Source organism: Xiphophorus couchianus, chromosome 1 (genome assembly GCF_001444195.1).
Source record: "Xiphophorus couchianus chromosome 1, X_couchianus-1.0, whole genome shotgun sequence".
In the NCBI taxonomy this organism is placed as follows: domain Eukaryota; kingdom Metazoa; phylum Chordata; class Actinopteri; order Cyprinodontiformes; family Poeciliidae; genus Xiphophorus; species Xiphophorus couchianus.
In genome coordinates this window covers 3,236,606-3,260,842 of record NC_040228.1, presented here as the reverse complement: position 1 = coordinate 3,260,842, position 24,237 = coordinate 3,236,606, and the positions used below count along the sequence as shown (strand labels likewise).

At 38.4% G+C, this 24,237-nt stretch overlaps 2 protein-coding genes across 3 annotated transcripts in view; one reads left to right on the top strand and one right to left on the bottom strand.

The window, feature by feature from the left end:
• Positions 1-566: 566 nt before the first annotated feature.
• LOC114147906 (mitogen-activated protein kinase 12) lies at positions 567-9,935 on the bottom strand. The gene is made up of 12 exons (XM_028022716.1): positions 9,704-9,935; positions 8,787-8,916; positions 6,924-6,982; positions 6,573-6,684; positions 5,271-5,300; positions 5,097-5,144; positions 4,129-4,243; positions 3,937-4,008; positions 3,602-3,681; positions 2,340-2,418; positions 2,014-2,187; positions 567-1,869 (listed from the first exon to the last, which is right to left on the bottom strand). The coding sequence occupies exons 1-12, from the start codon at positions 9,835-9,837 to the stop codon at positions 1,808-1,810; spliced, it is 1,095 nt and encodes a 364-aa protein (XP_027878517.1). The 5' UTR covers positions 9,838-9,935; the 3' UTR covers positions 567-1,807.
• A 2,818-nt stretch (positions 9,936-12,753) lies between these two features.
• The window catches only part of LOC114145782 (plexin-B1-like), a 75,899-nt gene continuing 64,415 nt past the window's right edge, over positions 12,754-24,237 (top strand). Inside the window, exon 1 of one of the 2 annotated variants that reach the window (XM_028019408.1) lies at positions 12,754-13,057. The gene's annotated coding sequence lies outside the window, so the exon portion shown is untranslated. The remainder of the gene's footprint in view (positions 13,058-24,237) is intronic. The other variant, XM_028019490.1, reaches the window with a different exon arrangement.

Genomic DNA, 24,237 nt, shown 5'->3' with positions numbered 1-24,237 from the left:
AGACCACAATTCTAAACCAACTCAGAAAATCAACATCATTGTTCACCTCACTTTCTGTTCGCTGATTGGCCCAGTAGAAATTCTAACAGACCAATCCACGTCAATGGGAGAAATTCTAGATGGAGCACTGAAGGGTGATGAGAATCAAGGGGAACTGCACAGGAAGGCAATGACCAGACTAATGGTCCTATGATATGGCCATAACCTAGGCAGTGACACAAATGTGGTTTTGTAAACATTGTGGTTTAAGTTCATATAGTAGGCGCAAAGGTTTGTTACAAAGAAAAGTGTGCAGCCATCATTGGTTTGCATAAAATGTCACATTTAAATTGCAGGACACTGCAATGACGAATATTCAAGCTGGATGTTCTCGAGAGGATCCTGTTGCCACCAGTGCAGAGCTTGCTGAACTGTGTCAACAGGTTGGTGTGCTACAGTGAGGGGAATAATGTTTCAAGAGAAACTTGAGGGACAGACCAGAATTCTGCAGGAAAAAACAAGGAGAACATAACGATGGAGCTACGGTGATGACTTTCTAGTCTGCCATACAACACCATGAAACAAGGTAATCCTTAGGTTTTTATTTCAGTACATTTAGGCAGTTTATAAACTTCTTTTTAGCAAACATTTTAGTTGCCGTTATTGGCATTCATAAGGGTTTAGGTTACAGATTAATAACAACAGTCAATTTCTTTGTTTAGAACAACCAGTGACACTGAAATACATCTTAAATAAAGCACATAGCTTACATCATTCCCACCTAAAAAACTGATTCAGTGTTTGTTGAGTTGCCATGGCTGCTCTAGATCTGTTTCTGGTCATGAAAGAAGGAGGTAGATGTCAGACTTAAATACTGTTGGATAAACCACAGACTTTGATGTCACAGGGAGAAACACAGTTTTGTCCTGAAACTAGTCTTTTACCAACATGGACTGAAAGGCCAAGCAGAGAAGAAGAAGCCATTACTCCAAACAACATAAAAAGCCAAATTACAATTTATAAATGTCCAAGGGATCATTTTTGGAGACATTCTCTGTGGTGTCATGTGGTGTTTGTGCACATGACCATCATTATGTTTGGAGCAAGGGAAACTTTACAAGTGAACTTCACAAAGTTGATTAGAAAGGAAAAGAATGTCATGCATTGGGGAAACAGATGTCAGCACAAACAGACCTTCCACAGTAGAGAGCTGGATTAGTTACAAAGTGGCTTAAGGGCAACAATATCGATGTTTTTGCAGTGGTCATTACAAAACATTGACTTCAGCTCCATCAAAATGTTGTAGCTTAAAAATGGTGTGAGTGACAAATCTGACTCAGTTACACCAGTTTATTCAGGAGGAATGGGACAAATTTCTAGCAAGCTATTGTGAGAAGCTTATGGAATGAACCCCAGAATGTTTGAATCAAGTCATATGGTTTATGGGACAATTCTTCCAAATATTAAGAAAATGTAGGGAAACTAATGGATTTGTGGAAAGTTAAAAACAAGTCTATGTATCATTATTGTGACATTTAGAAAGTAACAGGGTATATAATGGGAAAAAGAATATGTGCCTTTGTATAGTGTATGTAAATATCTGGCTTCAACTGTAAAATTAATAAACTTGCTAATAAAATAAACAGCATCTTTCCGCCATGGCTGTACAGGCAACCATATCCACAAAACCTGCCCTTTACTGAATCTTGTATCAAATGATAAACATGTAAGCTGAAGCAAAAATGCTAAAACAGTTCATGCTGCTTTCAACCCCTCCCCAATTGTTCTTGACCTTTGAACCTGACACAGACAGCCACACCGACATGTCTTACATGGCTGTCTGGCCTGGGTTATCGGGGTCAAAAGTCATGATCTCCATGTGGATAAGACCTGGAAAACAGAAAGCAGTGTTAAATTTAGCAGAGAAATCTCTTGTGTACAAACAAATCTTTCAGGAATATGAAATCGTCACTACACTAGGATTTAGATTGTCTCAGTAGAGAGCACCCGAGTCTTTAGCTTTGCCATACATACTCTTCCATTCTCCGACATCGAGCTCAAGGCTCTCGAAGGAGTCATCGTAAGGTTTGGAGTCTGGTTCTGAGTCTGCGTCGTGGTATTCTGACAGAAACGGGTGGGCCAGTCCTTGATTGGCTGTGAGCCTCTTCTCTGGATCCAGCAGCAACATCCCCTCCAGAAGGTTTAAAGCTGGAGGTATCAGGACAGAAACCATCCCGTCTTCTGTTAACCATCAATGCTTTCGGACTTGGATTGATTTGATTTTATTTACTGTAAGTGTTTCTATTAGCAGTGCACACTGTACTTTTTCTGGTATGTTATGGACCTAGAGACAAACTCACCTTTCTCATTCATTGTTGGAAACACTAATTTAAAATTCTTCTTCTTTTGTGAGGGCAGACCTTGCACATACGACTGTGCCTGAAAAATAAATGACACGAGTCACATGATTTTTCAGAAACTGACAAACACTGATGAAAATGAGTGAACACCTTCAAATAATTTAATCTCTTATTTCAGTAGCATGATATCCATCCATTGTCTTCCGCTTATCCAGGGTTGAGTTACAGGGGGAGCAGCCTAAGCCCTGACCTCCTAGACCTCCCTCTCTCCAGCCACTTGGGCCAGCTCCCAAGGCGTTCCTAGCCCAGCAGAGAAACATAGTCCCTGCAGTGTGTCCAGGGTCTTCCACTAGGTCTGCTCCTGTTGGGATGTGCATGGAACATCTCAACAGGAAGGCATCCAGGAGGCATCCTAATTGGATTGCCCCAGTCACCTGAACTGGTTCCTCTTGACGTGAAGAAGCAGCACTTTGAGTCCCTCCAGGATGATCAAGCTTCTCACACTGTCTCTAAGCGATAGCCCAGGCACCATGACGTGACCATAGATGAGGGCAGGAATATAGATCAATCGTTAAACCAAGAGCTTTGCCTTTTGGCAAATCTCTTCATTATGGCAGACAGTTACAGCACCTGCACCACTGCAGACACCACACAAATCTGCCTATGGACCATTTTTCCCTCGTTCACAAACACCACCACAAGATACTTCAACTCCTCTACTTAGGGCAGGACCTTGTCTCTGATGTGGTGAATGTATTCTACCCTGGTTCAACACCAGAAATGGGTAGTTCCTAATTTATATCCTGCCTGGTTCACACTCCACTGCAAACTACTCCAGGGAAAGGTTACGAACACAATTAGTGACAAAGGGCAACCTTGGTGGAGTCCAACTTACTGCCAGCAACAAGGACCAAACTCTGGCATTAGTTGTACAGAGACCTAACAGCCAGTGCTGTGTATAGCCTGGTTCCCCATACACAGGACTACCCAAGGGAGACATTTGAATGCCTTCTCCAAGTCCACAAAACACATGTAAACTGAGTTCACCAAAACACAAAATCAACCTTCTTCCACAGCTATCTCAATTTCAGATCTAGATTGGGGGACCAGAAGAACCTCTCTTCAATGATAGGCTCAGGACATTAACTGCAACTAATGATTAATTTATGCACATCTTGACCAGGTGTGCAAACAAATTTGTCTGCATCAGTAGCAAACTGGAAATGTCAGTATGGTTGTTTTGTGGACAAAAAATAACTTACATCTTTACTCTGCATCTTCTGCACTAGGGACGAATCTGGTGTTCCTGTCAGATTGAGGATCTTCTTCAGCTGATCGATACCTGGATGCTTAGGTAAGAAAACCAGGGCTACCTGTTCAGTGTGTGTCTGTTTAGCTGTATTTTAAATCAACTAAATTTTATTTGAACATTTTCTTATTAATACATTAAGCTAATATTAGCACACATGCTGATTTATATTCATGAGTATATGATTCAGCCATTTATTCCTTTCACATGTAGGAATAAGGAAGGAAACTCAAGCCTTATTCTTTATCCTTATAATAATTGAGCATGAAGATATCTGTATGTGGATACTGTCGTGTCCTGGGAAAAGCACCGTGCTGGTGATCATTTCAGCCAGGATGCAGGCGGCTGACCAGACGTCCACTGCAAAGAGGCAGAATCTCAGTCACAAAAATCTGTTTGACAGGTTGTGTTGTAGCCTACTTCAATAGCATATTTCATTTGAGACAAATTGATATTAAAAATGCACAGTATTGTTCTTACCTGCCTGACTGTAGTGCATCCAGTTGAAAATGACCTCAGGTGCTCTGTACCAGCGTGTGACCACATAACCAGTCATTTCACTCTCAGTTTGTCTCGCCAGACCAAAATCCAGAATCTGAAATGAATGGCACTTGATTTTTTTCTGTACCTTAATTCTTTCAATATGAGGAGCACTGTAAATATTCAGTTTCAAGTTTTGATGCAAATTCACAATAAAATTGTGGTCAGAACTTTGATTGACCTATTCTATTTTTTGTTTCTGCATTGTCCTGTAAGCCACCCAGTTTCACTATAGGGAATGTGATATCAAGGTGTTAGTTTGTCTCTACACTTTACCTTTTGCAGGTACACACTTTGGCAACTCCTCTAATGGCAGAGATCATTTTTTGTTTAGCACTTTAATGTTTTTGCAAACTTTCAAAACGTTTAGCCTATTTAGACTCTGATTCTGAAAGACTCACTTATTTGGCTATTTTGTAAACTTTCAGTTGAATAAAAGTGAACCTCTTTGTTGTCGTTTTAATTATTGACTGTCAAGAATTGTTCAAGTAGTCAGCCGTTTGCATTCATGCTGGTGAAGAGGATGAAGCCTGTTTATGCAGCATTTCCTTTTCCTCTCTTCTCCTTTCCTTTCTTTTTTTCCAAAAAGCTTTGAGCAAATTGCAAGTAAGCAAAACATGAAGCAACGAGGTACAGCCTACAACAGAAAACAGTTACATGGACAATCAGGTGTGTTAATGAAAACATACATAAAATTCATAAATACTAATGATTTTTGAGAGACTCCATGCTCTCTTTGTGACACATGATGGGTATAACTATGGTTGAATGTAGCGCTTTAGCATTAGCTTCCACTAACTACTATGATGGCGTAGGACTTAGTGGAACTAATGTGTATGTTTTAAGGTTAGGGCAGCTACGTTTATAGTTTGCGGTGCCCACCACTGTCATACATTTTGAGAACTTACCTTTAATTCACAGGATTCACTCACGGCCAGATTGCCCGGCTTCAGATCCTACAACACACGAGTAACACCTTGGCATTAATTTCAGCATATGTTTGCTTCTTTGCTGGCAGAAAAATCAAGAAAAATCTAAAAGAGTTATTAATGAATTAGACATTGAAGCTGATGTATACCAACCCGATGTATGATCCCAGCAGAGTGGATGTACTGCAGAGAACAACAACATGGATTTAAGAACATTGGGAAGACAGTAGGGAGATTATCTTTGTGAACTTAAGAGATGTTGGAAAAACATATCAAAAGAAAGAAACATCTTAAGATATGTGCATACGTACTCTAGTTTTACAGTTAGAATTGTGTTTCCACAAAGCACTGTTGGTTACATATTAACTAGCAGTGCCTGAGGGGATAAATAAGGGTAAGGAAGACACACACCCATGACACACTCTGCCTGGGAATGGCATAAAGAACAGATTATCTGACAAGTGAACATACTCTTAAATGTATTTATTGTGCAATCACAGTCATTTATTAACACAATAGTTAAATGCTTTTTCTTATACAAAACACTGAGTAGCTGATGAACTATAGTTGATGAACTAGTTAAAGAACTGTTTTGTAAAGGCAGAAAACATTCTGCAAATAAGATACACAGCTGAAATTAGACATGTACATATACTGAAAAACTATTTCTGGCATTAAATCGAAGCACACTTTTCCTGCTTCAGGTTCATTTGGACTTATCAGAAGATTTCTATTTTCTGGAAGCAATATTAACTTCATCACTGGGCCTCTGTTGCACTAACTTGGTTTTGGTATTGACACTCCCTAAGCTCGGCCTCAGTTTTGCTCACAAGATGCTCTTTTTCTTCCCAGACGTGTCCCTTATCTTTGTGATCTAGGAAGGCAGTAAGAGTGTTTTTTTTCTCCTCTGTGCATGTTCCACCTTGTGCTGCTCCTGCTTCATTTTGTTAATATGACTTGGTTCAGACTTGTTGAAGCTGAGATATTTTGACATTTCTATCCTGGTGAGATTGTTGCTGAGATTTTTTTACACCGACGCACAAGTGTGACAAACTCCATCAAAACTGTGGAATATTTTACCTATCAGAGAATACACCTTTTAGCAGTGGCTACATGTAAGTTGCAGCTGTTATTTGTAGTCCTAAAAAGTGTTGGCTCAGGGGAGCTGAATATAAATCCAATCACACTTTCCATATTTTTATTTATAAAGAAACAAAACAAAAAAAACCTTCTACTTTACAACTGTGCACTACTATGTGTTGGTCTAGCACTTAAAATCCAAATAAAACACAGAAATGTGTTATTCAACAGAAAAGAAACTTTTGCAAGACACAAAGACCTGCATAATAAGCTTATTTGGAGAGGCAGGGAGGTGGTTGTATATCACAAATGGCCCAGTAGGAGATCGTAAATAAAGCAAATAATAATAATAATAATAATAATTAAATCACTCACCTTCAGGCCTCTTAGCAGTTGATAAAACAGATATGTGATGATGCGATCAGATAATCTCTTTCTCTTCATAATGTGGCCCAGATCTTGGGCTACAAAGGGCATCACCATATAACTAAAGATTGACAGATATCAAGGGAGGAAAGAAACACAAGTATAAACTAAATCAAATCAAATCTCCAGGCCTAAGCCTAAAAGTTCAGGATATATAAAGCAATTTTGAAAATGTAGACAGTAAAAAGGAAAGGAGATCAACATTTGAATGAACAAACCAAGTAAAAACAAGCAGGACGAAGCTGAAACATTGAACCAAACTCAATGAGCTGCAGAAACCAGCAGAATTGTTCTACTTACAAGGTTTGGAATTTCTCCAGTGTGGAGTCGGGTGTAAAGACGTTAAGAAGGCAGATCACCTTTAAAGAAAAATGAATCAATCAATATACAAGCTCAACCTTTAGGATATTTACTTGTGATCATTTTCCCGTTCTTTATATTTGCATTAAAACACATTTACACCAGCCTGGATCATTGACTTAACAGCAGAACGGATCCATAGTTTCATGTTTTATGTCAAATTCTGATCCTACCACAAGACAACTTAAATCAACACTTAGACCAGGCAATGGATTAGCAATCTGTTTCTGTCCAATCTTTCAGCACCTGGGTGAACTGTAGCCTCAGCTTCCTGTTCTTAGCTGACTGGCGTTGGCATCTGGTGTGACGTTCTGCTGCTGTTTGAAGTGTTGGGTGCTTAGATTCTGAATACCTTAACTGTAGCAAATGGGTCATTTTGGCTGCTACTACCTATCATCTTGACTCTACGCTCTGTAAACCAGGAGATGGTTCGGCATGCCGATGCTTTGTTGGAACTTGATCAGGCATAAACCGAGGTGAGTTGATGTTTGTGTTAGCAAGCAGTCAAACATATGTAACTAACAACGTGTCTGTTGAGTGTATTTTTTACACTTCAAAGTGTGAAATATACATTTTGTTTACACCTTTGTTCCTAGAGGGCAATGAATTTGAAAATTTATTTGAAGAAAAAAGGAATCTAATATAACGTAAAAAATAAAAATCAACTGTATTTGAAAGAATAGGAACATTTTTTAGCAAGATTAGAAAGTTAGGGGTAACCTTGACGTTGAACTTCACCTGAGGTGCCATACAGTGGTAACAGAAACTGATTTCAAGAGAAGATCCAGTAGAGAGGTATTTTCCTCAATTAAGAATGTAGGCTAAAGAAATGTTTGCCTCTTTACCGGTTGTTGCAGGTTTTACTTTTTTGTCACAATTACAAATTTGAGAACATCAACCATCAGACAAAGAACCAGAGTCAATAAAAAAATGCATTTTCAAATGATTACATTTGTTAAGAGAACTAATACATCCAAACCAGTCTAGTTGAAAAACTAATCAGCCTCTAACCATGATAGCTTGGCACTGAGTCTTTTAAATCACAATGGAGGAATTTTGGCCTGCTCTTCTTTTGTTAGCCAGGCTGAAGGATTTCCAAGTATGATTGGTCTGTTAAAAGTTATGCCTCATCTCAACTGGATTTAAAGATGCAGTATTATGCAATTAGCATTATGCATTTGGTGTCATCTTATAGCACAATCAAGAAACTGTTACCTTTAGTTGTTATAAAAATGCAATATATACCAAATATGACTTAAAAGATATTTGACTTCATTATAAGAGAAGCTCAGTGGCTCAGTAGCTCCAATAAGATGGTTTGCACAGCACAATGGTTGCCATGAGAGATTAAAGAATTTCTCCTTTAATCTCTACCTAGCTCCTTCTGACTAGCCAGCAGCAATTAACAAACACCTGGCGGAACTGTTCATCTGCTGAGCTCATATGGTGATGACTTCCTGAAGGCAAAGTTTCAGACAGAGCAGGAGTTTTTAAAGAGACAGAGACCCAATTTCAAGGCGTTAAATTGCAAAGTAAAATTTCTTTTAAGTCATATTTGATATATACAGCATTGTTTTTAACAACTGAAAGAAACATAGTTACTTGATTGTGCTATAAAATGGCACAATGTTTCTGGAAAACACAAAATACAGATTTTTGTGCTTACTTGGGCTATGTTGAATCTTTAAGATTTGATTCATTTAACTGTTACTAAGTCATCTTTAAGGAGAGAAATATGTTTTTTGCATCACTGTACTTGTTGAATGCAGACTAATTGTCATTTCCTGCAACGTTTCTTCTCACATTATCGTGCTGGATGTGGCGGAGCAGCCTGAGCTCCCTGTAGGCTCGCTTCGCATGGATGAGGGACTGAAAGGGCCGATACAGCTTCTTGATCGCCACCTTCTCTTTGGTCTTCTGGTCAATGGCGGAGCTAAACAAGATTAAACAAACTGTCTTATTGACATGGTACACACTGGCTCACATGACTCACACGGATACTCTGATGGAAGTCAGGAACCTAAGGGTTGTTGTTTTCTGACACACCTTTTGTCTATATATCAGTATCATTATCTGCATCACTTTATTATTGTCCCTGTAGGGAGATTTACCAGATCTGAACCAAAACAATATCAGTGTTAACAGGCAATAACTCATCAGCAGTTTCTAGTGTTTCAGTGGGAGATCACTAGAAAGAACTGTGTCTTGGACAGCTCACATTCCTGCCTGTAGTGTTGAAAAGGTTTGTGTGGGAGATTCTTGTCATTTTGGAGGACCTGCATTGACTTGCCGATCTGCGATCTTCAGGCAGACAAAAACTGTTTCTGTTAGCAAAACCATTTGATCCTGGCCTGTCGGGCTGCCTAAACCACACAGCTGTGGAATGCATATTTAGGTCCTAAAAACACACAGGATAAGTCAATTTACATCCAAACTCAGTCAAAGGCTTGGGATACGTTAGAACTTTAGGGCAGCACTGATCTATAAAACTATACTAGCAGCTTGACAATGTTTCAGAATGATTAAAGGAACAGCAGAACAACGAAAGTTTTATTAACACTAAAATGTAAATTAGAAGAGCGCAAATCTAAATTGGTGACTATATGACAGTGAGAATTAAAAAAAAAAAACAAGTTATAATATCGATAATCATTTTAAAAATGTTGAAAGAGTGACTATTTTCTTCAAATGTTTTCGCACCCTACCCGGGGTAAACTCACCACACTGTGCCGTAAGCTCCGGAGCCGATCGCCAGCAGCGTCGCGTATCTCTCCGGGACATCCCAGGTGGTTTTCTGCACCTCCACCCGGTGGAAACCCGGCCTGACGGGAGAGTTCCTGACCGGAGACTGCATGGCGGCCCGGGATTTCAGGTCGCTGCGGGCGCTTTGACCGCGCGCGCTGTTTCTACCTGACAGGTGGGGTCTGTTCAGCGGGAAGGGTGGGAACGCGCGCGCGCGCGTGGGAGACGCCTCCGCGCGTTTCCGGACACGCTTCCTTAGTTTTTATTAGCTGCAGAAAATCCAGCATTTGACGGGGAGTTTAAGAAATTCACAGAACACATTTCAAAACAGAAAAATGTGTTCTATACATTCAACAGTTTCACTTTCTTTGTGTCATAATCCTTTCACCTCTTCCACCACACGTGAAGGCAACACAGAACAAGAGACTTTAAAAACTGTACTCTGTTTTTTTTTTTTTTAAATCAAATGTAAAAAGACTGAGAAGCCTTTAGCTACCTGGAATGTATTCAAAGAGGCACATCCATGATTCATGTTTTGCTGTCTAAATTATTTCCTTGATCATTATCTGCTTTTAAATCGATGTTGGACTTTGTTCCTATATTTACAAGAAGGGAAGAGAAGAATTCTTACAATCCACATGTTTCTGAAATTCTGGTGGGGCAAAATAGTGGGTTTTATTATTATTATTATTATTATTATTATTATTATTATTATTATTATTATTATTATTATTATTAAGATTGTGTTGTTTTCTGTTTCTTTTACCTTTTTTAAAGGATTTAAAAACACGGTTATGTGTCTTTGCATTTCACTTAATTAAATAGTATATGGGAGTCCATTACTGACGTTTTGAAGCAAATCAGAATTTTTGGAGACATGACCATTGAAGGCTATGGCTAGGTTTAGCTTTCTATGTTTCATTTGGAATATAATAAATTATTGTGTATTAATTGTTTAAATCCGGTGAAAGGATTTTTGCTTACTTTTTTTATTTAAGGATAGTTGTTGCGATGTATAACTCATCAATCCTTACAAGACGTTACTTGGATGATATGAGTTACGACATTTTATTTCTCTCTGGGATAAATAAAGCATTTTTAAATTAATTTCCTTAATGTAGATTTATTTAGATATCAAAGCCTTCTTTTTTACTTCTCAAGAACAAAACATCTCTCAGAAGGCCTAGAACAAAAAAGAAAACTATTTCACAAATATACAGTTAACTTGCTATTAAAAGGAACTATAAATCTCACCTATGAACAATTTAAAATATTGTCACCTTCCTAAAATAATGGCGTAGGTCAGTTTTTGTTGAAAGTAATTCACCACCTGTTTCTTTCCAAAATATGTTTTAGGCAAAGAAAACAACAAAGCAAAGCAAAACAAAACAAAAAACATTTGGCAAAAAAATTACCAATAATTTATGAAGGTGACGGACTTCTTTTTAAGAAACAGTTCTACCTAACAACCAGCAGAGGGCAGGGTAATCTTATCTGGGCTTTAACGGGTCATTCTCCTCTTCACTGAGTTAAATCTGTTTTGAGGTCCATCATCAGTTTACATATCGATCTAAAACAGTGTAATTATAACAGTGTAGTTGTAACTACACTAAAAGTTGTTTTGAAATATTGAGGTTAGATGATAGTGCAAAAATATTGGTAGGAACTATCAGCCAGCAGGAATAAAACTCTTTCTACAAGTGCTGAGAAATGTGAAAGAAAAAGTTAAAGTGTGGGAAATTTGATCGCAGAAGTGGTTTTATGATATCTCATAACTTCCATGCTTTCCAGCTGAATATTGAGTGTTACTGGCAACCTTCAGCATGCAAAAAGGAGTTGACAGATTAGAGTGTGAAGCCAGCAGAGGCATGACATATTTCCTGAAAAGGATTTTCAAAAGAGATGCGCCTGAGGTGTACGATTGGTCCTTAATTGAAACTGTCTGACACAAAGTGTAAAACAGCTTGTTAATTAAGTTCTAGCCATGAACAAAATAGTTTATTTTGACATTTAAAGTATTTTCCAGAATGAATAACTGAACTCATTTTAAGAAGTTAATAGAGCAGAGGCTACTAAAGACTTGAGACTGGGTTGGAGAGTTTCCTAACCGCAGGGAAGGGTAGTTCTGACTGGATGTTAAATGTAATGTAATGGCAAAAATGTAATGGCAAGACTTAAAAATGTATGTTTCTCAGTTTTCAAAACAATGACTGACATGAACTACTTTTCTAATCAGGATGACAAAAAAACTCAGTCTCTAGATGTACATAAAAATTAATGACACAAAGTATTGGTTTAAAAGGTTTTGGGGGAAAAATGGGAAGAGTGTTTCTTCTGCCTGAATTTATTTTGTAACTTTATATATATATATATATATATATATAATTATTTTATTTTATTTTTTTCTGTCTGATTCCATCATTCTAAAATATTTTTTAAAAAATAGCACCAGAGTGCCCATCCCCTGGTGAACCCTGTAAAAATGTATAATTATTTCACTTTATATTTATAGATTTAATAAATAAATACATACGTACAGATACATAATCATATACATTTTAAAAGGATTTATTTAAAAATTCCCATCTCGGCAACCCCTCCTCTAACCCATCTCTACTTGTGAGACACACTACCAACATAGAAGACACATGATTTCTGCTCATTTAAATATTACAGAAATATATGTATTCTAAATGTGTAAAATATAAATACTGTACCCTAATACGTTCTGTCATCGATTGAAGGCAAGACCAATTAACAACTACAGCCTGAAGAACATTTATTATTTAGAACAATAATGGTCACCTGTCCAGGGTGTGCTTCGCCTCTCGCCCAAAATGTCTGGCTGGAGATAGGCACCAGCACCCCTCCTGACTCCACTAGGGACAAAGGTGTAAAGAAAATGGACTGATTATTAACATTTTTTACTTTATTTTGAAGGTGAGCGCGAGCACTTCCTGTCTCCGGCCCGTCTGACTCCGTGTTGTCTTGTCGCGAGCCGCCTGTCTGCTCTAACTGCTGTTGAAAGCTCTCAGATGCGCAGGGAGCTGAGTGTCCTGAAACGGAAGAAAGCACCTACTTTCACTCACACTGCCGTCCTCTGGACCCGTTTTTATATTTTTCATCTTTTTTAAGCTGACCGGAATTCGGTTTTCAACTCTTACCTGTAGTGTAGTTAATTCCACGAACGTCACTTTTTTTTAATTTCCTCTCTTTGCCGCTCTGTAGTGAAGTGGAAGCTGAGTCTCATCAGCTGCGACAACAAACGTGGATGTGAGGCTGCTCCCCTGCTCAACATGAACGGCTGAGTCACCAACTTTAGCACCTAACAGGTAAGCTTAACACCGACATGTTCACGTGAAAACGAAAAAAAAGAAAAACAATGAAATGTTCCTTGTTTTTATTAGAAGTTTGAATTGAGTTGTGCTAAACAGGTGCATCAGTGTCTCACCAATCCCAGTTATTTTGCTCTCGACTGTTAACACTGTGAGCTCAGACTCCGCTCTTTAGTTAGCTGATACAGGAATGTCTGGGAGCTGTGGGAGCCAGGCGTTCACCTGCCGCTGTGGCGCAGCTGCCTCCATCAAAGAGCAGAACCGTCTGCCAACACCAGCTGAAGGGGACACAAGTTTCCAGGCTGTGAAATATGCGCTCAGTTTTCTGGATGGTCGGCATGCCGTGGTGTGGTGAAACACGAGCGGTGCTGATAAAAACCTTTCCCTCCCTCGCGCTCTGTCTCGTGGGAGCAGAGAACAGTAGAAATGCGCGTGTCAGACAGGAATTCCTCCTCGGGGTGACTGGCTTTTTTTTATGGCTATAAATGGAAGGTGGAGAGGTTGGTTCGGCTGCAGCTCTCTCCATGTTCTGTGCCAGCTGTCAGATTTAATCTGGCAGAATCAGTGGAAACGAACGGCACATGAATAAAGCAGAACCAATGCCTCGACGCAAACTGAACTCTTCTGAAGTGTAGGAAGTTCTCCTTTTTACGTTTTGATAAAGGACTTCCCATCTATTTTGAAACGTGCATAAAGATTCTTGTGGTTTTAGACGGCCCAGCCTTTAACCTCAATCATGTGGCTCTTTGTTTCCAGACATTTTTCAATAGCCGGCCATCTGCTTACTGAGGGCTCTGCTCCAAAGAATGATATCACATTACCTACTCTGGACCGTGGGGGATGACTGGAGGTGTGCCTTTATGGTATTATCAGGAACAATGTTCTTTACAAAAGTTTAATTGTTCTCACACTCCAGGCCTATAGGTCTACTTTGCTTATTGTTTATCTGCCCTGTACCAATTGTTAACAGTCCATTAATACCAATGTCAAAATTAAAATTTCCTTCAGTTAAATTTCTTTGAAGTCTCTTGATCCCGATATTGAACAGTCCGATTTTTTTCTTTTTTTCTTCAGCCTTTATGCAACCAGGGAATCACTATTGAGATCAAGATATTTTTAGGGAGACCTGGCAAAGATGGGCAGCGCCATCAAGCAGTTACAAACATTACATATAAATAACATGCACAAAGATGAATTAAAAAGAGTGATAACCTGGAACACAATTTGTAAAATGCTACATAAGAAAGAAAAACAAGATGTGCACCGATTACAGTTTTCTGGTCGATCATCGGTCTTTTAAAAAGCCTGACCTGCCTTGTCCAATTTTAGCTGATACTGATTTTTTTTTGTTTTTGAATGAATAGTTGCTAGCATAGCAAACTGGGACATTTCAGATCTTTGTGGAGGTAGATAAGATCAGTGGATAATATTGGCTTCGTATGAAATTGTCTTCCGATCTCCCAAGATTAAGAAAATTGGGGCCAATTTAGCGGCGCGCCCCTATTAAAAAGATTGACAATTTGAAGGAGCCATCTTTAAAACCATCAATCTAACTTCAAACTCACTCAGGCAGATCAAACTGCTAAGCTCCAAGATGTTTTGCAGTGTGTTCTACAGTATGTTGTGTGGGCAAATTTATATATTTTTTGTTTTTTCCAATCTCGGTGCAGACGTTTGGAACAGAAAGCAAGAACTGTTCATTGGAAGGCAAGAAGTATTGCCCAGGGCTCTTTTCTTTTTTCATTTCACACAGATGAATTGGATGAAGACAAAGAATTAAAGAATAGAAAGTATACCAACAATGAAGTCTGCAGGTAGTCAAGGAAGGCAATCTCACTCGAGAATATAACTGACAGTGATGCGTCAAGTTGTTGCAGTTTGCCATCTTGTTAAGACACTGGACAGAAGCACAGACAAACAAAATGTCCCATAATCAAACACATAAAAAATGCTCCTCCTGTGTAGGAAAACCACAACAGGAATCAAATGTAGTCTCATCTTAAAGGTTGCTAAATATCAGACATTTTTCTACTATTCTGCTATAAAGTATACAGAACAAGCTGAAGTAACGTATTCTGAAACACATTAAAAGCAACTGTGCTTCGTGACCAGTTCAAACAAGATAGAAGTGAATATTTGTGTAAGCCACATTATGCGGCCCTGGTTATTTATGTGTTTAGAAAATATAAAATGTGACCAAAAATAGAACCGAGGTTCACCCTTAGAAATGGTCACAAATTCAGAGCACAGACCATTGTTTCTGATGAACGGAGATCTGTTGTCAAGATGGTCTGAGAACCAACTACTTTCTGTGAAAGTTGTTTAAAAGCCTCTATTTTAAAACATTATGGTTAATTGTGTCAGAAGCTTTAGAGAAATCTATAAAAAGTGATGTACAGTACTGCTGCTTATCAAGTGCAGCCAAAATGTCCCCAGCAATGCTAGTTTGCAGCTAGGTAACAACACTGAAGTTGGTATCTGATGCTCCAACATCAGATCCCAAGATGTTGATGTTGATTTTGATAGCTAGCCAATCTGCTGTAATACTTTTACACTTTTTTCTGCTGAACTCTGCAGGTCAACATCCCAGAGGAACAAACAAACCGATGTCCTTTTTCTTCTGAAAATGTCTAGCTAACGCTGGAAAAAGCTAACCTTGGGTTTTTCACCTACAGTAAAAGCTTCCACACCAAAGAATGTTGTTGACTGTGCTGTTCACCGATCTGAAAATAGTTTTAGACAATTGAATTTTATGACTTCGTAGTCACTGACCGTTTCTGTTCACTCATAGGTACAACTCAAATTTTTTCACTTTTTTTTTTTTTAAATTAAACTTTGCGTTGCTTTAAGTTGGTTTAACCGTACACATAAACACTTACCATTGGTTATGCCTGTCACAAAACTTTGTTGGACAATAAATTGTTCCAGAAGTTATTGCGATAAATATTAATATCGCTGTTTTGATTTTCAAGTAATACAAATGGTGATGGCATAATAATGCAAGAACACATTCTCAACAATCAATACATTTCAAATTCTAATGAGCATTTACACTGGAACTGGAAGACATTTTAAATGTCCAAAGTAAATTAAAAAAAACCATCAGGAGCAACAAATAAATAAATAATGAAGTCTCCGTAAACAAAATTGTCCTTCAAAAAAGGACCAGACTGAAGACTTTTGGTAGAAAGAGAGAAAAGAGAAAAATAATAAATTATGCAAATGGAAATTATGGAATTTGTTTTGTTTCATCATGTGATTAATTGATTTGTCTTACTGCAACAGGCCTACCATCATGGGCATTAATAACTCCCCTAGCTGTAGTATTTTCACTGAGTTAAAAAAAAAAATCCGCTTCCTGTCTCAAGCGAATTCATCGGTATAATGCTAGCCTGAAATCGCCAATTCTTATTCCTACTAAAACAATTCGAGGCAGTTTTGCAGAAATCCCTCTTCTTTGTGGTCAAACTGGTGGGATTTTAGTGGTTTTAAAATGAATGGCTCACAGGAAGCGATTAGCTTTTCCTCTTATTCTGCTCAGACCTTTCATGACACATAAAGAGCAGTGGTTCGAAAGGCCACTTCAGACGCAGCTGGTCACTGAAAGGCAGAGCTCTGCCGCTGAAACCACCACTTTCCTTTTGCTTTCTACCCATCATAAAAAAAGTGACTGCGGGGCATGTTTGCAGCATGGAAGGGGGTTCCTCAATTCATAGGTGTCGAAGGTCGAGCGTATTGCGAGATGGGTAGCTCATCTTATAACTGCGTGAGAACTGGAATTGAAGGAGATCAATAAAACCGGATTGTTTTTTTAAAGGCTTCGGTTCAGAATGTAGGAATCTTTACATCTGTGTGTCACATTCTGTAGGAAGACGCGAGGTGTGTATTTAGCCGGAACTTTAGCACCGTGGGCGCGAGCTAATCATAATAAATAGGACGGGAATGTCAGTCTGGATCACATCTTGTAAATAAGTGATTGATTAATACCAGAGGATGAATGAAATCAGTGTGAGGGTGAATCTGTGTCGGAGAGGGAAATAAGTGCACACCAGATTTTGATGATAGAAGAGTTTTGGGGCGTTCCTCTATGTTGGTCGCTGCAACAGCTGGTGGTCCCTCATGGTACATTCTTCCTTGCCTCTGTGTGTGTGTGTGTGCTGTAATGGGGTGTGGGAGAACACTTGCTCGGGCACCGCTGTGGCCACAGGCATCTCTGGGAAGATAATGGAAACTGAGAGCCATTGTGCAAACTCTAACCTCACACCTCATATTTTCCTCCCCTCCATCTCACCGAGCCTTTCCTTTTTTATTATTGATAAAACCTCTGGTGAAAACACAGTACATTTAGTTGAACTCTGGTTCAGATGTGCTTGCTATCTGTTGAGTAGATCGAATCCCCCCTCACCCCCCAACCTCAGTAAGTCCCTGAGGGAGTTGGCGGACAGTCAGATTGGCAGCCTAATAAATACTCCTTTTCATTAGCAGCAAGCCTCTATTCGTTGTGCTTAAATGGAAATCCTCCTCCATCCTCTCATCCTATTTACCACACAGACTTTACAATAGAAGTACAGGACGTTTGACAAGAAAATAACCTAAACAGATGTCAGACACAGGATATGCCTGTAGATGTAGAGGTGTAGCCTAATCTAAGATCATTTTGCTCACCAGACAGATAGCATCTCCACTCTGTTCAAGATGCTCCTCTCACAGCTGTTTTTCTTTTTTTACATGTAATTTTTCTTAGTATTTGTTGGAGGATATTTATTTGTGTCGACCAAACTTCTGGTTTTAGCAAGTTGATTTAAAGGTTGATTGATCGACAGGCCTGTTACAGTAACAAATTTCACTGGACAAAAATTATCCCAGAAATCATTGTGATAAATGATAATATCATTTTGACACACAGTAATATATTGATAGTGATATAATAATGCAAGTTTTCCCTCTCAAAGATCAATAAATGTTTTAAAGAAGACTTAACACTGGAACTGGAAGATATTTTAAATTGTAATGCTGATATTTTTTTTTTTTACAATAAGACTCCTTAGAAATTCACTAGCTTAACAATGGTTGAATTATTTTACTCATTTACAAAAACATTATTTGTAAAACCTTTCCCCCAATTGTGAAAACAAGTCAATAATTAGTTTCCTCCAAATTATTTCAATATCCCAAATTATAGAATTCATTATTATGTTTACTATAGTTATTGTCCACCTTCCCTTGTTTCTTTCTCATAGTGGTTTACTTACAGAATTGTTTGAGCTTATGAGAAGATAAGATTAGCCGGTGCTGCATGAACTTTCTTTATTTCCAACTAAAATTCAGCCTCTTTTTGCATACATGAGCCAAGCTACCTTAATTCTCCTTGATGTAATCCTTTTTTAGCGTAATCTTCTTACAGAGTCAGAAGATGGAACACCTTGTGAGACCCAGAGGGTGTGGTTTTTATTGTTCTGGGCCAGCTCTAAGTCCTAGTACAGTTGTGTGTGTGGTTGTGTGTGTCATGTCACCGGCTCTTGGCTTCAGCCACAACCCCTGTTCTCTTCCACAAACTCCCCAGAGAGTCCAGCCCCAGCCTGCAGCCCATCCTCTACACAACAACCTTAAGCCCTCAGCTGGCCTTTCCTATATTGCCTAAGGCTCTCAACCCATTTTTCCTCTGTGTGTTTCGAACGCAAAGTTGTGCATTTTTTTGTGCAATTTGATGGCAGCGGTTAATATAACTGGATTACAATCCTGATCTTGTTTTTTGCTAAATAGAATGCTGTTTCCTAATGGCTGCTGGTTTGAGATTTCAGTGCAGGGATGCTGCTGTCGTTGGGATTATAATGGTTTTAATTGGAACTGTGTATGTCTTGTTTTAGCATTTGACTATTATAAAAATCTATTAATTTTGTAATTATTCCAGAGGCTTCCAACCTTTATTTTTCTAATCCAATCTGTATTTCTGCTGTCAAACTAAACTGTTTTCTTTTTTTTTTTGCAATATACCACAAAATATCAGTCCAGTTGGTTATTTATTTATTTTGTTTACTTAAAACTCTTTCTGGATTCCTTTCTTATTTATTTCTCTGTTGTAAAAAGAGGCTGAGCCATTTTAGATGCCTGTCCTTTTGTCCAGGGATGACATGTTATTAGAAATGAAATGATCATATTATAGTGCTGAATTGTGATGCATTCAAAAATATCTTTCTAATTTCATTACTTAAAAGAAGCAACGCTGGCATCACAGGTGCATTTCCATTACAAACTTTGTCGATATTCTGCTAACTTAGAAAAAACAGAAGTTTGGTGTTTCCATTAAATCACATGTGATTTAAACACAATTCAAATCATGTGTGAATAAGTTATTAAAAGATGTCCCACGCCATCATCCTCCTACTTCTTGTCATCTTGTTGGTCTTCACCAGGAGTAACATCTGGTTGTTGATCACATGACTCGTGAGATGCAAAAAGTAGTTCTATGTCAGTTTGGAGAAATACACTAATTTCAAATAGTCATGCTAGCGCAAAAAGTTAACTTTCTCCCCCTAAACTGCCTTGTTTCCATTCAGCAAATTAATTTTTGTAATTTCAATTGATCAATTTTATGGTCAATGGAAACACAACTTCTGTTGTGGAATTTGGCACCTTGCAGAAAAAGGTGCCAAATTAATTAGTTTTTGTTCAAAATTGGCGTGTTCCCATTAGGCAAATTGATTTTAGCAGTCTTCTTGCTTTGATTGCCTGTCATTTTGCTGCTGTTGCACTGAAGTTTCCTCATTGTGGGACAATAAAGGATATTTCTTTTCTATCCCATTTGCTTCTAACAATCTATGCTTTGCCTGAATGTCTGCTTGTTGGCCTTGTATAGAGCTGAATGGCCACAAACAAGTGAAGCCATTTGCTGGCAAACCTCATATATAAATTCTCTTCCCTCAATGTGTGCATGGTGTAGTTGTCATGTCTCCCCCGCTGGACAGTTGCTTCTGGATCCAGGAGAGTTATGCTAGCGATCCGACAGACTCACAGGTGGAGCATTCCCTTTCTTAAAGAAATCCCCTTACATTTGTTGTAAGGGTGTGGCTTTGGTTCTATTGGCAGCTGGTATTATTACTCTGAAATGTAATCACCTCACAGCCTGGGAGAGACACTCCATATTGAATTTGCTTCTTCATTTCTCCTTCAGAATAGTCTAGTTAATTACTACAGCTAACCAGGACTGGAACCACCAGTGGTCAAGAAATGATCAATACCATTTGCACAGCAGTTGAGATAACATTCTGGGAACCCATTGATCAATTCCAACCCAACTGGACCGCTTTATTTGACTGTCTGTTGAGATAATGGATTTGGGATTACTTGCGCATATGGACGTAAAGTAAGATTGAGAGGCTTTCGTTAAGTCAGCTTCCCTGTTGTCTAAAGGGGTTCTCGCTTATAAGGATGCTCATCTGATCCTTAGATTTATCACAGTGAATAAGATTTTCGCTGTCAGTTGAGATTAGATGCTGGATGAGTTAAATCCTCTTAGTCCAGGGGTCTCCAAAGCCCAGGGGTTAGGGCTATGGTGGACCCCGACTGCAGTTTAAGAATGGTACAAATTTGACCCCCCAGGAAATTGAGCTGATACAGATGAACACTTCTTATATGTTTTTAGAATGAGATCTTTTTAATTGGAAAATACAACACAAAGTATTTTGTCTTCTATTAGCCATGTTTTTTTTATTTTTACTTTGATTATGATATTATTCAAGTCAGGACACAAACATCCAGAACTTTTTACTCAACAGACTTGGGCACCAACCCATTAAACTTAGCTAAAGATGGAAAGAATATTAGAAAACAATTCTCATTCTTGTTGTGGAGATTACACTAAATGCATTTTCTAAACCAACGGAAAAGAAACCATTCAACCAAAAAAGTTTAAAACTTGTACACCTTTATTTTATTAATCCTGCTGCGGTCTTAAGAGATTGGGTCATTTGGGCACGTAAGCATTTTACTCTGTGCACAGTCTGACAGGGTCACTGACCCCACATGCTCTTAGATGTTTTTTTGTGTGTGTGGTTTCGGGAACTGATGGTCTGACAGGACAACCTGCCCCCTGTTTTCCCGCTGTCAGATTGTGACATTTGCCGCACTCCTCCTCCAGTGCAAAAAGATTTTTACACCACGGCTTTAGTCTATCCAAGAGAAATGGTGGGAAATGAATTTGCCCCTTTCTCAAATCGTATCTCCACGTAGGACAATTTCATTTTGTCCTTTTCTAATTCCATTTCATACGCAATTATTTAATTTCATATAAGTATCAGTTTATTGTCCTGGAAACTATGCAATAGAAAATAACGACCTTTTGTTGCTTCATGCAGAAAGTTCTGTGCATTAGCAGCAAAGTGATAACTATGGAAGTTATCCTGAGCGCTCATGTATGAATTAATATTTTTGATTTTCTTTTTTTTTTAAATTTACTTTGTTCCCTGTGCTTGGTTAGTTAGCTCTTTCAAGACCTTTTGCTAGATACTAATTATTAGTTATAGAACCACAACCAAAAAATTAATTAAATTAAAAAGGCAAACATTAGTGTGTCTTTTTATCTTTAAGTTGCTCCACAATAAATACATGTTTAATGAAATCAGAATATCATTAATGATCTAAAATATAACTGTTGCCTTATAAAAAGAAAAACAGAACAATGCAAAAAATTTTGGGTTGTGAATTTATTTCTATTTTATTGACTATACATATGTAATATAATTACCATTTTTGGCTTCAACCAATCAATCGAGTTTATTCAAATAGAACATTTCAGCAACAAGGTAGTTCAAAGTGCTTTACACATTGAAAGGATAAAAACGTCAAACGCATCATACAGTCAACAATTGTGAAGCCACCAACAGACACTGACGTTATCAAGTGCCATCATTTTCTGGACTTGTGGTCAGGGGCTGAACAAAATCATTTCCAGGGCCACAGATGGCTCTCGGGCCACGCTTTGGTCACCATTGCAGTAATGTGAAGGAAGAAAATTGGGAGCCATGAGGAAATCTGGCCGAGTTCTACACCAATTTAAAATGTGGAAAGTTTTTGCAGCATTCACAAAAAGCCATGTTGTCTGACGGATGTTACTCTCTACTGCACACGCTCTATTAAAACATCTAGAAGCTAGTAATTGAGAGCAGTAATTCATTATGGACATGTTTATGGGAGGATTTGTTTTTTATTTGGTTGTGAACTGAATAAGAAATAATAGTGGCGAATGAAACACAAAGCCATAATTCTTTACTGTAATTAGGGTGCCTTATTGGGAAAAACTACTTCCTTTGTTTGCCAAAGCTCCATTATTTTCTATAGAGTGGTTAGCATTTTCACTCATTATTTGCTGCTGCTCACACAATTTTCATGCACTAACCACAACTAGTTCTGTGAATGAGAGCAGCAACAACCAGCAGGAGGGAAATTTTGGTACAATTCTTGAATATTTTAATCTCCATTTGAAAGCTGAGTGTGCCATCGTTTAAGATGGATAAGATAAATCTTTATTGTCATTGTCACAAGAACAACGAAATTTAAAAAGTGCCATCAGTCAGTGCATATGGGTTGGGAAGAAGTAGTGAAGCATTGTGGATGTTCCAGTGTGGCTACCAAATGCTTTGAAATTTTATTTGTCCTCCTTTACAGTTTTGTTTCCCTTTTATTTTTTTTCCTTTCTTCTCTCTTTTCTTCATTTTCTTTTCTCCTAATCCATTTAGGTCCATGAGCAAGACTCTGTCTCAATGTAGTAATTGGTGGGTAAACACTGCAGAAGCTCCAGAGGGGTGTGTTAAACTTCAACTACTTCCTGGTCTGGACCTTGGTTGTCAGTGGCCTAATAAATTCAGCCAAATTCATCTGTTAAGTTCTGTACGCTTTGGATTCTCAGCTTTGAAAATCCAGAAGGGAGGAACAAAAATGAAGCACAATTGAGCAAAAATGTCTGACAGAACTTAAGCTGATCCTTAATTATAAATACTTTGTTCCATATGTATAGGAAGTAGAAGAACTTGATTGTTCTGTAATCCATATTCTTTATTCTCTCTGCATTTCAATTAGCACAATGTTGACTTGTTCCTCTTAAGCTGACCAAAGCCAGCAATTCCCCAGGAAGCTGTGTGAGATTCACCTGGAAGTTTAACCTGAAAAGGGGCTTTAAATGACTGTTGTCTGGCTCACGAGATCTGACAGATGCCAGTCCCTTCCATTGCCTTTGACTGGCTGCTCATTCAGTGCTTTATTAGATGAGGAGACGAGCAGAACAGAATAATTCAGTAAAGGACCTTGGCCCTTGGGTGGATTACAGCTGAGAAGCAACATATTTGTGTCTGCTTGCTCCAAGAGCAGCAGCTGCTGGAGAAAAAAAGAGGAAATCATTTAGTCTGTTTGTTTGACCTGTTCAATCGTGGCAAAAGTCAGCATCTGGTTGGCAGTTAACCGCAAGGAAAGCATGGTTGCTTATTAATATGACAAACCAATACATGTTGTTAAGCTGAATTAATAATGTTCATGTAGTATTTAGTTATATGTATGCAAATATGGCTTTGGAATAAACAAGGGTATTGACTAACATTTCCTAGATGAGGTCAGAGGAGAACAGGCAGTCAGTAGATGGAAACCATCTCTCTATGTACAAAACATCAAACCGTGAAGCAAATGGTCCACTGGGGCAGAAGAATGTTACGGATCCAACTCCTGTCTGGTAAGAACTGGAAACTGAGACTACAATAATAATAATAATAAAAATAACAACAATAATAATTATTATTATAATAAAATAATAATAATAACTCTTATTATTATTATTTATTAACATGATGTAATTATTAACATTATGTAATTATAATCTTAAACATTAGATCTATAATAGAGCACTGTTCTGTTAAACCAGGAAACCAACCCTTCAGACAAAACATCAGACCGGCCTCCCGGGTAATAGCCCAATTCTCCTGATTAGCTAATCCGGGTCTGTACATGTCCACAAATCAGGACAGGTCCAAACGGCAACAAACCATCAGGTCTGCAGGGCAGATCCTGGGGGTTGACCTTCCTTCTAGCCAGTACTTGTACAGGTCTGTGGTGAGACCAAAGGGGCAGGCAAAATCTCTGCATACCTCACACCAATCACATACATGCAGACAAAAACCAAAGCTGGTGGTTCT

Excerpts from the sequence above, each read along its gene's own strand:
- LOC114147906 (XM_028022716.1), bottom strand. The coding sequence starts at position 9,837 with ATGCAGTCTCCGGTCAGGAACTCTCCCGTCAGGCCGGGTTTCCACCGG. Across the intron at positions 8,917-9,703 it reads GGAGCTTACGGCACAGTGTG|CTCCGCCATTGACCAGAAGA; the intron begins GTGAGTTTACCC and ends AATCTTGTTTAG. Across the intron at positions 1,870-2,013 it reads CGATGTCGGAGAATGGAAGA|GTCTTATCCACATGGAGATC; the intron begins GTATGTATGGCA and ends TCTGTTTTCCAG.